At 55.6% G+C, this 15,799-nt stretch overlaps 8 protein-coding genes across 8 annotated transcripts; 5 read left to right on the top strand and 3 right to left on the bottom strand.

The window, feature by feature from the left end:
- Window positions 1-635: 635 nt before the first annotated feature.
- On the top strand, window positions 636-2,202 carry BU26DRAFT_421710 (uncharacterized protein; the record flags this gene model as incomplete). Its single annotated transcript, XM_033823422.1, has 5 exons — window positions 636-749; window positions 848-1,013; window positions 1,036-1,229; window positions 1,289-1,702; window positions 1,753-2,202. The coding sequence occupies 5 exons, from the start codon at window positions 636-638 to the stop codon at window positions 2,200-2,202; spliced, it is 1,338 nt and encodes a 445-aa protein (XP_033687679.1).
- Window positions 2,203-4,090: 1,888 nt separating this feature from the next.
- BU26DRAFT_529678 (uncharacterized protein) lies at window positions 4,091-5,454 on the bottom strand (the record flags this gene model as incomplete). The annotated part of the gene is made up of 4 exons (XM_033830914.1): window positions 4,091-4,669; window positions 4,723-4,953; window positions 5,145-5,228; window positions 5,287-5,454. 4 exons carry the CDS (start codon window positions 5,452-5,454, stop codon window positions 4,091-4,093), a joined length of 1,062 nt encoding a protein of 353 aa, XP_033687678.1.
- Window positions 5,455-5,890: 436 nt separating this feature from the next.
- BU26DRAFT_517252 (S-adenosyl-L-methionine-dependent methyltransferase) lies at window positions 5,891-7,138 on the top strand. The gene is made up of 5 exons (XM_033828530.1): window positions 5,891-5,988; window positions 6,033-6,131; window positions 6,186-6,475; window positions 6,528-6,733; window positions 6,784-7,138. Exons 1-5 carry the CDS (start codon window positions 5,915-5,917, stop codon window positions 6,850-6,852), a joined length of 738 nt encoding a protein of 245 aa, XP_033687677.1. The 5' UTR covers window positions 5,891-5,914; the 3' UTR covers window positions 6,853-7,138.
- An 85-nt stretch (window positions 7,139-7,223) lies between these two features.
- Window positions 7,224-11,277, top strand: BU26DRAFT_517251 (uncharacterized protein). Its single transcript, XM_033828529.1, has 2 exons — window positions 7,224-10,770; window positions 10,870-11,277. The coding sequence occupies exons 1-2, from the start codon at window positions 7,535-7,537 to the stop codon at window positions 10,997-10,999; spliced, it is 3,366 nt and encodes a 1,121-aa protein (XP_033687676.1). The 5' UTR covers window positions 7,224-7,534; the 3' UTR covers window positions 11,000-11,277.
- A 240-nt stretch (window positions 11,278-11,517) lies between these two features.
- Window positions 11,518-12,784, top strand: BU26DRAFT_517250 (NAD(P)-binding protein). Its single transcript, XM_033828528.1, has one exon. It carries the CDS (start codon window positions 11,665-11,667, stop codon window positions 12,628-12,630), a length of 966 nt encoding a protein of 321 aa, XP_033687675.1. The 5' UTR covers window positions 11,518-11,664; the 3' UTR covers window positions 12,631-12,784.
- BU26DRAFT_261915 (uncharacterized protein) lies at window positions 12,696-13,613 on the bottom strand. Its single transcript, XM_033821265.1, has 2 exons — window positions 13,019-13,613; window positions 12,696-12,857 (listed from the first exon to the last, which is right to left on the bottom strand). The coding sequence occupies exons 1-2, from the start codon at window positions 13,552-13,554 to the stop codon at window positions 12,761-12,763; spliced, it is 633 nt and encodes a 210-aa protein (XP_033687674.1). The 5' UTR covers window positions 13,555-13,613; the 3' UTR covers window positions 12,696-12,760.
- An 80-nt stretch (window positions 13,614-13,693) lies between these two features.
- Window positions 13,694-15,399, top strand: BU26DRAFT_517249 (uncharacterized protein). The gene is made up of 6 exons (XM_033828527.1): window positions 13,694-13,841; window positions 13,937-13,962; window positions 14,109-14,131; window positions 14,232-14,362; window positions 14,504-14,628; window positions 14,678-15,399. Exons 1-6 carry the CDS (start codon window positions 13,766-13,768, stop codon window positions 14,987-14,989), a joined length of 693 nt encoding a protein of 230 aa, XP_033687673.1. The 5' UTR covers window positions 13,694-13,765; the 3' UTR covers window positions 14,990-15,399.
- On the bottom strand, window positions 15,099-15,788 carry BU26DRAFT_261800 (uncharacterized protein). The gene has a single exon (XM_033821264.1). It carries the CDS (start codon window positions 15,676-15,678, stop codon window positions 15,208-15,210), a length of 471 nt encoding a protein of 156 aa, XP_033687672.1. The 5' UTR covers window positions 15,679-15,788; the 3' UTR covers window positions 15,099-15,207.
- Between the last annotated feature and the right edge of the window lie 11 nt (window positions 15,789-15,799).

Genomic DNA, 15,799 nt, shown 5'->3' with positions numbered 1-15,799 from the left:
TAATCAATGGAAGCGGTTTGGAGCTCCCCTGCCAGCCTGTCAGCGGTCCCCTCACTATTTCCGGGTTTGCGCAGGAACCTGAGAGGCCGTTGTCATCCCGCTGCCAGCTGAGCTGAGCTGAGCTGGGCTGGGCTGGGCTGGGCTGGAGCAGCTGCACGCAATTCGAGCGCTGCGCAACGAGCACCGCGGAGCCAATGCGTGCACACAGTATGAGCAGCACAGCGAGACTGGCGGGATCTGTATGCGCATGCTGGCCTGTACAGTATTAACTCGCGGTCCGAGAAGGGTTTCATCAGCAGCCAGTCCTCGACAGACGAATGTCCGGGCGCGAGCTCTGCGCTCCCCCACTTCTCTTCCTTGCCCCTCCTTTATCCGCCCGCAAACAACGGCCAGAGCTTGCCTTGCTTTGCTTTGTGCCCGACAGCAGCTGCTCACCTGCGACACACACGAGCTCCCACGCCTGCCAGAGCTCGCTGAAGCTATCCCGCAGCTCTTCGCAGCTCTTCGCAGCTCTTCGCGCCTCTCCCACCGCTGCCCGCCCGCCATTGACGCCCACACGCCGTCGCCCTGCGCCTGCTCCTGCTGCCACCCGCCCACACTCGCTCGGCCGCGCCCGAGGGTAGATGCAGCTGGCAATGCCGCCCCGAGCCTCGCTCACAGGATCCTTCTCGGTTTCAGACGAGAACAACGTCGTCGTCTGCCCGCTGCGCAACCATGACGGCTCTGCCTGTCGCAAGCGCTGCACCGGCGTGAGTCTCCCGCTGTCCACGTCCAGCCTCCCGCCCACGTCACTGCCCCTCGGACACCTCCTCCCCGCCGAACTCGACTGACGCAACATGCTGCACAGGAAAAGCGATATCGCTCCATGCAGGAGCACATCCGCCGCGCCCATCCCGAGCACTACATCTCGAAGCTCCCCGCCACCGAGGAGAGCTTCACGTTGATGGTCAACGCTACACCGCGCGAGCTGCCTCCCCCGCCTCCACCTCCCACCTCCACAACAGGCCCACCAGGTTGGTGCCCACGTCTCTCCAGCTCAGCGGGGACTGACACAGTGGCAAGGCTATGGAGGCGAGCTCAATGCCTTCTACAACGACGACTACGCCCTGGGCACGCCCAGGTCATCCGATGAGATGCGCCGAGGCTCGCTGCTCCCCGCTGCCAGTGCGGCTGCCGCTCTTGCTTCGCTGCACAACCACCGCCCAGACTACGACTGGGAGTCTGACCCGGTAAGAGCCCGCCCTGCACCTTCCTACATGCGCCTTGCGCTAACCAATTGCTGTGCCAGGAGCCGACATCAGAGCCCGAGAAGAGCTACCGACCCCGCGCCCGCTTCGCTCCCACGACCATGGAACATCACATTACCACTACCGAGGAACCCTACTATACTTCTACCTCGCTGCAGCGTGAGCTGCTTCCCTCGTCGCTCGCTCGCTCGCCGCCGGGCCGCTCCTCCACGCTCCCACCAGCTCCCCGATCCATAAAGCCCAACAGACCTCGCAAGTCGTCCGTAGGGCAGAACGCGCGCAAGCCGAAACACGAGCGCCAGAAATCCAAAGAGAATGCCCGAAGAATGAGCTACGACCGGAAGGCATATTCTGCAGAGCCACAGGCGGCTGCTGCCATGTTCGGCAAGCGATGGGAGGATCTCATCGATGCTGCGGCATCGGCAACAGAGGAAGACAGCCGGGACCTCACACCGGTAGGTTCTGCACATTGTCTGCGTCTGTCCCAGGCTAATGGAAGGTCAAGGTCCCTGCCTCTCCTCCCCATCACTCACCTCACATGTTGAACCGGACCTCGCTGCCACCATTTGTTGCTACTCAATTTCAGTCATACACAGCATCGCCGCTACAGAACACACTGACGCCGCCTCCGCCGGATATGTCAGATCTGCAGCCATTTCCTTCCGTCGAAAGTTCGATCGAATCAGCAGTTTCCGGAGCAAATTTCCACATACCATCCCAGGGTCTTTCGGATTCTTCACCCACATATACCCACCCTGTACAGATTTACTGCGCTGCATGCCGAAAACTGTCCGTATTAAAAGAGAGCTATGCCTGCTCCGAGTGTATATGCGGCCTATGTCAGGATTGCGTAGACGTTCTCGTCAGCGAGCATTCCCGAGGCAGAACAGCACGGTGTCCGCGGTGCGGCGCCGTCGGCGGCAAGTTCAAACCTTTCCAATTGGACATCAGATGAGTGAGGTCATTCAAAAGCGTTGAGAAACAGAAAATCCCATTCGTGGCGTTGGTTGGCTTGACGATTTACGTTCGCCCCTATATGGGTATGCTTTGAGATACTGCTTACATTGTAGGACGGGTGGCGTTCGCTTTGGCACATGGGTGTTTTGAAGACTTGCATAGACCATCCAACAAAACTTCGGCGTTATGGTTCCGGCGGGATGAAAAGCTGCTGTGCAGGCGGTTCTGTTGTCGCACATGGAGGCCGAGAGGCGAGTACCCAATGGGGTGGAGAAGTAGATATGGTGAATTCAGCACCGAGGATGCATGATAATCCTTTTGCGCGGACGACATGTCCCATATCCCCCAACATCCTTCTGTCTTGCGGTTGACGGGTCCCACTTCCAGGCTCGCAAGATCTTTCCGGTTGCCCGCTCCAGCGCGAATATCGTTCGACTGTTGATAGAATGCGTGGGAAACATGACCTCAGATGCGTAGATGTGCGGCGTGTGAACCGTGGTTGAGGATCCGGATTTGCATGAGTCATAGAGAGTTTCGCTTAAAGTCGAGCATACGAGTGTCTTCTTTAGTACTGTGGAATGTCGAATTGAGTCGTTACCAAGACAATTGCTCTGACAAATGCTTCATATGTTTCGTACGAGTTGACTGCTCGTGCACGTACGAGGGACCCTGAAGGCCTTCACAAAGTATTTACGCCTGTTAACAGGAGACACATACCTTCGACATCATTACGCAGAGCTTGCTCTCCAAGCAGCGTCACACGCCCAATCTTGCAATCCAATCCAATCCAATCCAATCCAAGACAATGCCTCTCCATCGAATCGAACCATGCCCCTCCCGCCCACTCCCCTCTGGACCAGATCCCTTCGCGTGCAACAGGCGGTAAAACCTACCACTGGTAGCGCGCTGTCTAGACACTGTCACTCGCAAGCGCCATCTGCGCCGGTACCGCAGTATGCTTCCCACATTGCGGAGCGTGTGGCCTGCCAAGCATCGCCCATTACCCCATTGGGCGAATTGTGGAGAGACTAGCGGATGACTCGCGAAGCTACGCGCATCTGGCCGATGTCGTGCATTGCCGGCACTCGCGTGACAGGGTGCTTTTGTTGCGGACGAGGGTAAACTCTTTCGGAAGAATAGTCAAGGGCTTGGGAAAATATGGTTGGGGTTCAGTGTGAAACCTGGGGGCGGTCTGACACGGGGCTGGCTGGCGGCTTCGGTGAATAAAAAGACGGGCTGTGCAATGCGGTTCGGGGTTCTAAATTTGCTGCTGTGTTTTCCACATTCTGCTGAGTGCGGCGCAGATCTTGCTTCTGCTCCTCTGTTCAGACATAATTACTTGCACAATTACCTATTACCATCAATCTAACACCTACCCCTCCCTCCAGTCTAACCATCCACCCATCCACCCATCCACTCTCAACCCGCAAACATACTCCAGCATGCCACTCCTCCGTAGCATCACGCTAAAAATCAAAACCAAGTTCACGCCTCCGTCGTCTCCTACTACTGCATCGCCGACCACCGGCTTTCAAGTTGTAGGCAGAGAGGAGAGGAGTGAGCGCAAGAGGGCGGAGACGAATATCAGTATGGAGAGCTTCATGAGTGACGATGGGGTGAGTGTACCGGCGAGGGTGTTGTTCGAGAGCTTGGAGAAGGTTAAGGCGGGGAGGAAGGGGAAGAGGAGGAGTAAATTCCGCGAGGAGCTTGGGGAGGGGAACTAAGTAAGGATGGGCGTGGATGAAAGAAAGAGTTTGCAAGCCCGCAATTGGTAAGGCTCAAGAGAGAATCCATTTCTGCGGTATCAGCTCTGACCCCGCTGTAGAAATTAAACCGCCTCCAACACTGCTGTCGGATCCATAAGGAAACGCCAACAACTTGGCCTTTCATGCTTCCGCATCCCCTTCCGCTTGCACAGGCGTAGCGCTCTTCGGCGGTCCTTTAGGCGGCCCTCCCATAGGCGGCCCTCCCACTTTCGGCGGCGGAGGAACACCTCCCTTCCCTTTCGGCGCAAAGTCCTGTTCCAGACTCTTCTGCTCGCCCTCTTTGAAATAATCATCCAACCCGCCGCCTCCACTTGGACTAACATGCGCATGATGCGCTCTATGCTTCCCTCTCTTCGGCGGTGCTCCTCCCTGAGGTGGCGGCGATTTCGACGGCATAGCGATGTTTGCCGGGACAAACAGTTCGCTTCCAGCGCCGATACTCTGGGCTGGAGGTAGGTTGGAGGATGACGATAGTGGTCGCTTCTCGTCGAACGATGCTGAGTCTGTGGAGAAGAGGGTTTCCCCTGGTCCTTGTGGTGGTTCTTCTAGGGGTGCGGGGATGCGATGCAGGGCGCCGAAGCCGAGGACGCAGCCTAGCGCTCCTTCGCCGCCCCAACCGCGGGAGGGCGTGATGGTGACCGGGCGGGTGACGTTGTACTCGTGGTTGTAAACAAAGAGTCGGAGCGGTCTGTTTAGGTACTGTTCACCAATCAGCACGCTTGACCTGGAGGAACAGGAGAGGGGAAACCTACATCCTCAACGAGCTCGCCCAATCCAGACTCTCCTCGTACTAGACCTTCTGGACTGCCAATCACATAGTCGCCGTAGGGAAGAAGGCCTGCTACATCGGCCGGAGAGTTTGGGATTACGTCGAGAATATGCCAGACATCTTCTGTGACGGCGAGGGGCGTCCACTGCAGTGAGACACCGAGTGCAGGGTTATCTGCGGGAATGGGGATATATATTTCTCGGATCTTTTGCCCCTGGAGAAACTGTTAGTTCTTGAAAAGCAAATGAACAGGCTAGTTTTCGAAAAGCCCTTTTGCGTTAACATGCGGTGACAATGAGAATCGGATATGACTTGCTAATTTGAGGGGGAAAAACCAGGCAAGACGAAAATCCGAGCAGGAAGGAATAGAGAGCCAAGAAGAGCGGTTCGTGATAATAATCTTACCTTCGCGCTGAAGATACCCAGGCTAATCGTCGACCCAGCGCAATTGCGGACCTCCGTAGCGAACAGATTCGGATCCGGACTTTCCTGGCCTCCTCATTAGCTACTTTCCTTTTCTTCTCTGCTCTAGTGATCTTAAACTCACTATGGTCCTGCCATTGATTCCAATAACAAAATCGAACCACGGCTCCAAGGTCACCTCCGGATTCGTGTTCCTCAACACCTGAAATCCAAACGCGCCGCGGGTCGCCGACTGCTGCTCCTCTGGTGCAGCGTCAAGCCGTGCAATAAAGCGATTCAGTGCGCCGAACATGTTGTTGATGAAGTGGGATGGCGCTTTGTCGTCGGGATGGGTGTCGTCGCTGGATGCCAGGTGGTGTTCCTGGCGGTTTTCGGTCGGCGTGGCCATAGCTTCCGACTGGTCGGCATGCGCTATTTTGGGCCGCTGCAGGTTGTCTTGCAAGCGTCCGCTTCAACGAAAGCTGTGTGGGCGAGAAGTGCATAAAGAGTCAGATGACGAGTTTGGTTGTTTGAGTATCTAGGTACGCCACTTAGCTCCTACATTCTTGCCCATTCCGCCCTGAGTTCGGATTCACCAGGCAGGTACCTTCGGCTAGCGCGTTCAGCCCTATCCATAAACGGACTAACGCCTCGAGCTTTTAGACTGCGCCAGAGCAAGATCACGACCGCCTCCAGTCCCCCACAGGACCTTATTTCTTCGCGACTTCGTCAGATCTTTCCTGGCACTATCTGAGCTTGGTTGAGCTTGTGCTATGGACGAAGAGCCGAATGAGAAGGGTATCCACCAGTGGCTGGACGTGGACGAATTCCCAGAGCATCTCAAGAAGTAGGTGTGGGCGCTCTAATCAGACTACTGGGCTAACCTTGCAGATATTGGCACCAGCGGTTCAAGATATGGCAGGATTACAATAAAGGCATATGGATGACAGAAGACGGCTGGTTTGGTGTGACACCTGAGCCCATTGCGAAGTACGAAACCAGTATCTGCCCCCGACCTTGTTCAAGCATACTAACATCGATAAGCAAGATTGCTGCGCATCTAGCGGAATCGGCTCCGAAAGATAAGACCATCATCATTGATGCCTTTGCAGGAGTGGGTGGAAATTCAATCGCGTTTGCCCGCTCAGAACGATGGGAACAAGTCTTCGCCATCGAGAAAGACACCAAGGCGATGAAGTGCGCAAAGCACAACGCTAAGGTCTACGGCGTCGACAAGAAGATCGTCTGGGTCACCGGAGACTGCTTCGACGTGATCAGCCGGAGATTCAGCGGAAAGACCAACGTCATCATTTTTGCTAGCCCGCCTTGGGGAGGTAAGTCATGTCCCATTTCCCATTTTTTGAACGGCTGTTCTCACGGCTTTAGGCACGGAGTACAGCGCCGAAGACGTATTTGATCTCACCAAGATGGAGCCCTACAATCTGAACAAGCTTGTACAGAGCTTCTCAATGCACAGCAAGCATATAGTCCTATATCTGCCACGGACGTCCGACTTAAATCAGATTGCTCGGTATGCGCCAGAGGGGAAGAAGCTCGAAGTGACCCACTATTGCATGATGGGCGCAAGCAAGGTGCGCTTGTGGTGATCTTAAAATGATAGTGTATACTGACTTCGAACAAGGCACTGTGCGTTTACTTCGGGGACTTCAACTTCGATGTGGATGAGACAGAGGAGAAATCTCCCGCTTGATCATTCGCGAAAGGCGGCTCTATGGATCCCCATGAGCAGTCCTCTCTGCTCTACTTAGGGTGGCGGCCGGATATGACGCTGCGTATGATTTATGGCGCCCGGAAAATCTCCCAAAATGATATATTGAACGGGAAAGGGCTTCGACCTCCTGGGCGTGAAGATATGCGGCGGTGGTGCTCAGGTGAACATGACTTGCTTAATAGTTTAGACCGAGGCTAGTGATGGCATAAAGCCCAACGTTGCAATATGGTTAGGCCTATCATATAATAGCGGCCGCTGTTGCTTGGTACCTAGGTACATACGCAAGCACGTGATTTTAGCGCACAGACCACCGTCGCGTTCTTTCAGATCGCGGAGGCGACCATCACCTATACACGATAACCGTGCCTGCGGGCATACACCTCACAACGAACTCCATCACTTCGGGCCCGCGACCGAGCTGCTTCTAGAGCCTCCACTGAGAAAGGACTAACTTTTAGATGGTTGACCGGTCCTAGCGACAGTCCGATCTGGGAGACAGCGTGAATGAAGGCCGGTTGCCTCCCACCGTTCACACTCCCAGCGGCGCGCCTTCACCGTCCATCGGTAGAGCTATAAAATACCCGCACCACGCTCCCAACTTCTTTCTCCAACCTCGATTTCTGTCGCGCGGGGTTGACTCATCTCGATGTCGTACGCAACCATGGATTCCAACTCCGACGCTTTCGCGGCCGCGAACGGCTCTGGCGGCAACGATGACGAACTCTCCAAGCTATTCCAGGAGGCTGCGGCCCCCAGCGCTGACGGGGGCAACTTCTGGGAGGAGTTAAACACCCGACCGCTCGAGGCCGGAGAGAAGGCAGACGACGCGATCGATTTCGAGGATATCTCAGACGATGATCTGCCGGAGGAAGAGGATGCCGATGGCGATGTGGATGGAGGCGACCTTCGCCTAAGCGGAACTACCGTGCGGGATTTCTCTGGGGATGGGCATGAGGAGGAGGACGACCTCGCTGACCTGTTCGGCGACGGCGGATCCAGCCCTATGCAGGAGCGGTCGCATCACGACAATATCCCCGTCGCATCGATCGAGCCTCATGCTCAAGGTCAGGCAAGTGGCGTTGGGCTGCGCGCGGGCGACAGCGGACAAAAGGTGCAGCCCGCCTTTCGAGCCGTCAACTACGGGCCCGCGCAGGATGAGGACGATAACGATCCGGAGCTGCGCGAGCAGATGGCCCTGTTTGAGGCTGCGCGACGCGGGCATGAGGACCGCCTGCCCCCTGCACCGCAAACGTCCAAAGAAGTATTCGACCAGATATGGCCTGGTTTCGAGCCCGGCAAACCTCCCCGATTTGCCAGCCTGATCCCACGCAAGCGTGCCTACTTCGTCCCGCGAGAACCGTTCAGGGCAATGAGGGCGCTTTCCTCTATAAACAAGTTGAACCTAGATATCGCCCCAGACCAAGAGAAGAGCTTTCGGCTGCCTACGACTAGCGCGCCGACCAAGTTCGGCCGACAATTGGAGGAAGACAAGGGCGGCATTGTGTACATCACCGAAGGCATGCAGCAGGAGGGCGACAGTAGCGATGACATGGAGATGGAAGGCTCGGACACGCTGAATGAACAGGAGAAGTTTGGCAACGTATCCTGGGGTGACCTGCAGATAGCGTGCGAAGATTGGGATACCCACAGCGTGGCGACGTTATCGGATGAAGACGACCTCATGACCCCGCCGGAAGGGGTTGCGGATGGCGACGACTGGATTAGGGACCTTGCAGAGCACCCACCAAAGAAGCGCAAGCTCGGAGGGCGCGAGAAGCCCATACAATTCTCGGTATATGACCGCATGGATTTGCCTGCTTGGGACGACCCAGAACTTGCGACTGCCAAGCTATCGAAGAAGATCATCCTGGACATGAATGACCCTCATTTGCTGCTCGATATTCAGCAACCAAATGCTGAGCAGAAAAAACCTCGCACAATCGGTCTCGGCCTCAAGCGTGACAACCGCGGTAGTCTCGCGAACCCAATGTTCAAGCGATACAACATTTCCAACGACGAGGCATATGACGCGCTCAAGGAGAGCAGCCAACAGAAGGTCCGCGGCACCATCGGACACATGAACATTGAACACAGCTTGCCCGCTCTGAAGCTGCAGTATCCATTCTACAAGGTGAACCTCTCCGATCGCGAACTGCGCTCCTTCCATCGACCCACCATTACGTTCAAACCTGGCGAACGAGCTAGCATCTCACCGCTCAAGTCGTTTAAGCGTAAGCACAAGAAAAACCTCAAGCCATCTGAAGCCTTTGCGGTTGCGGAAGATCTCAATGTTGGCGATAATTCGGAAGTCATACTTGCGGAGTACTCCGAAGAGTATCCCACCACGCTGTCGAACTTTGGCATGGGTGTCAAAATCCTCAACTACTATCGTCGCACAAGCAATGAAGACAACTTCCGTCCCAGGCCTCCGATTGGAGAGACTTCGGTGTTGTTGCCGCAGGACAAGAGTCCTTTCTCGTTATTCGGGCAGGTACAGGCTGGCGCTGGCAACGAGGTGCTGACGCTGCACAATGCCATGTACAGGGCCCCGGTGTTTACGCACAAGACTCCGGACACCGATTTCTTGGTCAGCAGGAGCCATACTGGCATCAACGGATCGAAATACTACTTGAGGAAGATTGACAATCTCATGGTCGTGGGCCAAGAGTTCCCGTCGGTCGAGGTACCTGGCACACACGCGCGTAAGGTCACGGAGGCCTCGAAGAAGCGGCTGAAGATGCTCGCTTTCCGACTCTACCGGAAGGGTCAGGAGCGTGGCGCTAGACAACCCTGGGTCAGCAATGAGATGATCAAGCATCATCTTCCTGGCACAGAGATTGCACAGAATCGATCGAGAATGAGGGAAATCATGAAATATGTCAAGGAGACCGGTACCTGGGAGCCATTGCCTGGCGAGACCATTCCCGACGAGCCAGCATTAAGGACCTGGATCAAGCCCGAAGATATCTGCCTGATAGACTCCATGCACGCAGGCGACAAGCAGCTTCAGGATGCGGGTATCAAGACTAACGAGATCCAAGACGACGAAGAGGGTGATGGTAACGAGGCCCTCGAGCTCAAGCTAGCCCCTTGGCATACGACCAAAAATTTCCTCAACGCTTGTGCAGGGAAGGCGATGCTCGAACTCCACGGTGACGGCGATCCTACTGCTCGTGGGGAGGCATTCAGCTTCATCAAGGTCTCAATGAAAGGTGGCTTCAAGGACGTCGGAGAGAGCACGGCCGATAAGATCGACGCCAAGAAGCAGAAGGAAAATGGCGGCCACAGCTACAACGTGCAGAGGCAGCAGCAAATGTATGAGAAGGCGATAGATCGAATCTGGGGCTTACAGATGAAGAGCCTAAAATCTACAGCGGCTCACTCGGACGTGGAAATGGATGGCGACTCTGGGACGCATCCTAACGCGATTCGTGGACGATCTGAAGCCGCTACGCCGGCTTTGATGCGCGCCGAGGACGAGACTATGAGTCAGTTCAGCCGCAACAGCGCCAACGAGACACGCGGGAAGAAGCTCCGCATCACGCGTATTGTCAAGAACAAGTACGACGAGTACGAAGAGCAGGTTACGACCGTCACAGATCCGGAGGTCATTAAGCTCTACCTTAAGCGCAAGAAGCAGGAGCGTCTCATGAACATGAGGATCGATGACATCAAGCCGACTGGCGACGCCGAATATGACCACCAGCAGATGCTCAAGCTCAAGGCCGAACACGCTCGACTTTTGCGCAACATGGAGCGCCGTGAGGGCCGCGAGAAGGCCAAGGGTCTTCATCGCAGCCAGACGGGCGGTGACACGCCTGGGGCTGGAACGGGCAAGGCTACACCGCGCAAGTGCGCAAACTGCGGTGAAGTGGGCCATATCAAGACCAACAAAAAGTGCGCGAAATCCATCTCTTTCACCTCTTTTGCGCTCTCTCTCTCACTTCGTGTGGCATCTTCTCACATTGGCAATAATGCTGACCGTTGGAAATATAGGCTCTGCCCACTCCTTAACGGCCAGAAGAAACAGAGCGATACGTTCAAGGATGCGAGTGCTGCTTCGCCCGTCACAGTGGCTGCTACTCCGATCTCTGCTACACCGCAGACCGCTAGCTCCCCTCAGTAATCGTCTTCGAAAACCGCATTCACATCTATCTAGGTATTCCCGTCTCAGGCCACGAGTCCGACGCCCCGAGGTCGCTTTCATGGTAATGCATAGCAACGGCGTTGATGGCTCTTTCGTTTCCCCGGAGCATGGCATATAGTTTGGGCCGGCATCAGTTATTGGGACGGCGTTTTATCTTTTCATGCATATATTGCACGACAGTCCAGGTCTGCGTGGCGCGTAGTCTGAGTGGCTGCTTAGTTATTAATTGAAAGCATCGAAACTGGCTATAATGTGACGAATGGTTCTTAGATCTGCTCTTCAATTGAAGTACGCATTCAGTAAATTGTGTTATGTATAAGTATGCCTCCGGCAGGATTATCTGATCGTTCCCCACGTCGTGGCCAATAACAAGCAATAGCGAGACTTGGAGAGCATCAAGCCCAACTAGGTTAAAGGAAGGATTCAGCGCTTTTGACTTCGTCCGTGGATGACTAGAGCGCATTGTGAGCTTAGTCTTTGCATTGGTGGGGGGTGGATGCATATAAGGGCTGGTACGCCGAGGGCTCTAATTTACGCTCGTCCTTCGTTCTGATTGTGTTTGAATCGGATTTTGAGGCAATTCGCAAGGTTACGCAGAGTTACCGCAATCCTTGTTATCTGAAGGGGTTTCAGGAATAAGCTTAATGGCTAACAAGGCGTCTTCGATACTCGTTACGGGTGGTACGCAGGGCATGGGATACCACTGTACGCGCGCCATCGCGGGGCAATGCCCAGACACGCTCGTCGTCATCGCCTCGCGAACGGATCCGAACGACGCCGCGGCGACCATCAACAAGGCGCTCAACCAATCGAACGTCGAATTCATGCCCTTGGACCTCTCCTTCCTCTCCAAAGTGCGCGACTTCGCGAAGCGCTGGGAAGCAGAGAAGCGTCCACCGATTCAGGCATTGGTGTTTAATGCAGCGGGCCAGTGGCCGGGGGTTGTGGAGTACACGGACGATGGGATTGAGAAGAACTTTGCGGTGAATCACCTGGGCCATGCGCTGTTGTTTCATTTGCTGGCGGGGAAATTGGTGGGAGATGCGAGGATCGTGGTTGTGAGCAGCGGTGTGCATGATCCAGAGATGGGGTGGGGCATGATTCCGAATTGGACGACGGCAGAAGAGATGGCGCGGCCAAGCAAGGAAAGCGAGAAGAGGAGCAACGGCATGGACCGGTACGCTGCGTCCAAAGTCGCAAACATCCTCTGGATGCTTGCGCTCTCCCGGCGTCTCTCCGCCTCCTCTGCTCACGCGAACAAGACGGTCGTGGCCTTTGATCCAGGCCTCATGCCGGGCACAGGTCTACAGCGCAACTGGAGCTGGTTTGCGCGCTGGCTGATTGCGAATGTGCTGCCGAAGATGGTGCCGCTGCTACGCGTGGTGTGGAATCAGAATATCCATTTGTCGGAGGAGAGCGGCGAGAGTTTGGCGTGGCTGGTGGTGGGGGAGGAAGTAAGGGGGAAGGGGATTTATTATGAGGGGAGGATGGAGCAGAAGACTGCGGTGGTTACGAGAGATGAGGGGTTGCAGGAGGACCTTTGGGGCTGGACTGTGGAGAGGGTTTCTGAGGGGAGAGAGGAGAGGGAAGCGTTTGGGAGGTTGGATTAGATGGGGTGCGGATGTGGGCGGGCTAGCATGTGCTGCCTGGCCCGCGGTTTGGCCGTCGTGATTTCTCTTCTTCAAGGGCTTCAGGGGTCCTTTGAAAGGTTATCCGGATAAGCTTCAACTCTGACCAGTACTAAAGTTGCCCAGATGCGTCAGACATCATCGCTGTTGTATGTGGCTTGAATGCTCCTCGGAACGCGAGACGATTCTCAGATACGTTGGGCGGCCGCCTGAACTTTGTAAGCTCCGCCACATCTTCCGAAGAGGCACATGAGAGGCTCAGAGGGAGTCGTGAAGTACCGGTAGGACAAGTAATGCGCTTCAACCTGGGGGCTCAACGATTGAGACGTCACGGCGAACGCGTGATGGTTTGGTCGATTTCGTTGCTCACCTGACACCCCGAACACGAGGAAGAGGTAGGCTGCGGCAATAACACGCGGTACATGATAAGCAGTGACTGGGGATAAACCGAACAAAATATGAAAAGATATCGGCTTTACTGAAGGGAGGAGGTGATGCGGTGTTGAGGCGAAGTCGAAACAACACGGGGCTCGGGAAAGAATGACGCGTTGAAGTCAAAACACACCGAACCAAGCGAAGGGAACAGCGAGGACAGGCCCGCAGGCAGAGGCCCAGATATGAGTCACGGGGCCAGACGGATAGAACACGCCAATAGATCGGGGTGAGGTAGGATTTGCCTTCTGGGAAGGCAGCTGTTGAAAGACGTGACGGGACCAATGGCAGCCATGGATCTCGAGATGGTCGGCCGCATTGGGGGACGACAGGATCAAAGCACAACGCAGAACAGGCGGGAGACTCGGGGGACCCCAACAGACGGCCAACGCAAGACCTCCAGAGACGCCAATCAGCAGGCCAGCCGCCTACTTCTGCGACCTGGCCACAGATCAATTCTTCCCAAACAGGCATCGTGCCGTGTAGCCTAAGCGAGTGATCTGAAGGTGCCTTCTGTGTTTAGCGAGGGTATATAAGGAAGCGCCCCCCGCCGCTCGCGCAGCTCCCGCCCTCCACCACAGTTCCCAAGCTTCCACAACACCAACCACCACGTCGAATACCACGACCCGCCCCTCGTTCAAAGCATCAGATACCCGTCTATCACACCATACCACTATTATCCACAATGCCTCCCAAGAAGTCTTCCGCTGCTTCCACCAAGAAGGCCGCTGTCGCCGCCCCCGCTCATGGCTCCTACGTCGGTATGTCGCGCCCGTTCTACCCACCCCAACGCTGTCGCGTGCCCTGCCTGATAGCTTTATCGTGGTCGCCGATCGATGCTGACTTGTTTTCCCAGACATGGTTAAGGATGCTATCATCAACGTGAGTCTGCCTTCTCCGGCGCATTGCGAGTCCCGCATCGTGTTTGCGACACCAAACACCCGTCACGAGCGCAACCCACAACACGCACCCCCCACAACCAACAACCTGAAGGATATGATTGCTGACGTGTTCTATGCATGCTGCAGCTTAAGGAGCGCAATGGTTCAAGGTTAGTCGCCTCTTCTGGAGCTGATGCTGCCTCCCAGCGCCAAGTCATGCTCCCAATCCGAATTGACTCAGGACATAAGCTGACCAGAGCCACCCTACAGCCGTCAAGCTATCCAGAAGTACATCAAGGCCAACAACAGCCTTGGTAACACCAGCGATGTCATGTTCAAGAGCCACGTCAACCGTGCTATTGCCAATGGCGAGAAGAGCGGCGTCTTCTCGCGCCCCAAGGGTGAGTTTTGCGCTTTACCGGTCTACGTTCTCTTCCGTTTACGTCGTCGACGCGTCTTGGTTGCACGCGCTTGTCTATTGTAGATGAAGAATGGCATCAACTGTCCCACCCTATTCAGCCATTGTAGCTAACACAACCTAGGCGCCTCCGGCACCGTGAAGCTCGCGAAGAAGGATGCTAAGGACACCAAGCCCGCTGCCGCCGTGAAGAAGGCAGAGCCCAAGACCGAGAAGAAGCCTGCTGCTGCGAAGAAGGCCACTGCCACCGTATGTTCGTTCGCGTTGTCCTTCCCCTTCCGCCACTAACTCGTCCTAGAAGGCTAAGGCTCCTGCTACTAAGAAGGCTCCCGCAACGAAGAAGACCACCACAAAGGCTGCCCCCAAGAAGGCCGCCGCGAAGCCCAAGGCCAACGCCAGCAAGCCCCGCAAGACGCCCGCCGCCGCCCCCGCCGTCGACAAGGAAGTCTCGCGAGTGCTCGGCAAGACTAAGAGCGGTCGCGTCACCAAGACCAAGGCTCCTCCCGCCGCCCAACCAAAGAAGACTGCGACCAAGAAGGCAGCACCCAAGAAGACCGCTGGGAAGAAGGCCACGCCCAAGAAGGCAACACCAAAGAAGGCTGAGGCATGAACGAGTTCATCCCGAACTCTTCCTTCCTCTCTCCTTTCATGTTGATCTCTTCTAACTGAGCTCTACGTGTTTAGGCTACTTCGACGTTGCGTCGCTCGAGTCGCCGCAGCATGTAGCAAGCCACGTTCGTGATATCCCTCTTTTCTCTCCAAGACGTCGCGTGGGTCCGGGCTGGGGGTTGGGTATGGGAGCAAGCGGGTGTTCATCTCTGGGGTTGTCTATGTGCGATTACTATCATGTTGGCTCGGCGTTCGGTGGGCGTTTTGGTAGCGCTTTTTTTCCGCACCCCGTGTTATTGCTATCCATGGATCTGGTCGCGGTGTCATCAGGGTAGTGTCTCTGAGTGCACGATGAAAAGGCATGAGCAATGAATCAAATCTTTCTAATGCAAACTTTGTGTCCCGTTGTGTGAGGGGTGTGACGCGACGACGCGTTGTTTTGGTGCACGGATCATGGACATTCACGCCGAGGGTACGGTGCACGTGACCTGGTATCGATAAGCAGCTGGTACCTGAGGGACAGTACTGTGCCGTCCAGATGAACAATGGAGGATAATACTGCTGCTGAATGGCTCTTCCGGGCAGTAGTGCGCTCCGCTCTCCGGTTATTGTCCCCCTGATGTCTTTTTTGGCTGCAGTGGCTGGAAATTGTTGTTCAGGGGAAGGCATGTCAGTTGACTTAGGGAACATACGAGTTTGAGACGTATCTCCACGCGCCTGTATACGTGCAGCTCGAATTAAAATTGTCGCCGGATGGCGCTCTCGATAGATCTCCAATGCCCTATAAGCCGGGTATTCGTTGGTACTGGTG

This window comes from Trematosphaeria pertusa, assembly GCF_010094035.1.
Source record: "Trematosphaeria pertusa strain CBS 122368 unplaced genomic scaffold BU26scaffold_4, whole genome shotgun sequence".
Classification (NCBI taxonomy): Eukaryota; Fungi; Ascomycota; class Dothideomycetes; order Pleosporales; family Trematosphaeriaceae; genus Trematosphaeria; species Trematosphaeria pertusa.
The sequence above is the reverse complement of the archived record's forward strand: the minus strand, read 5'-3'. Positions and strand labels throughout refer to the sequence as shown.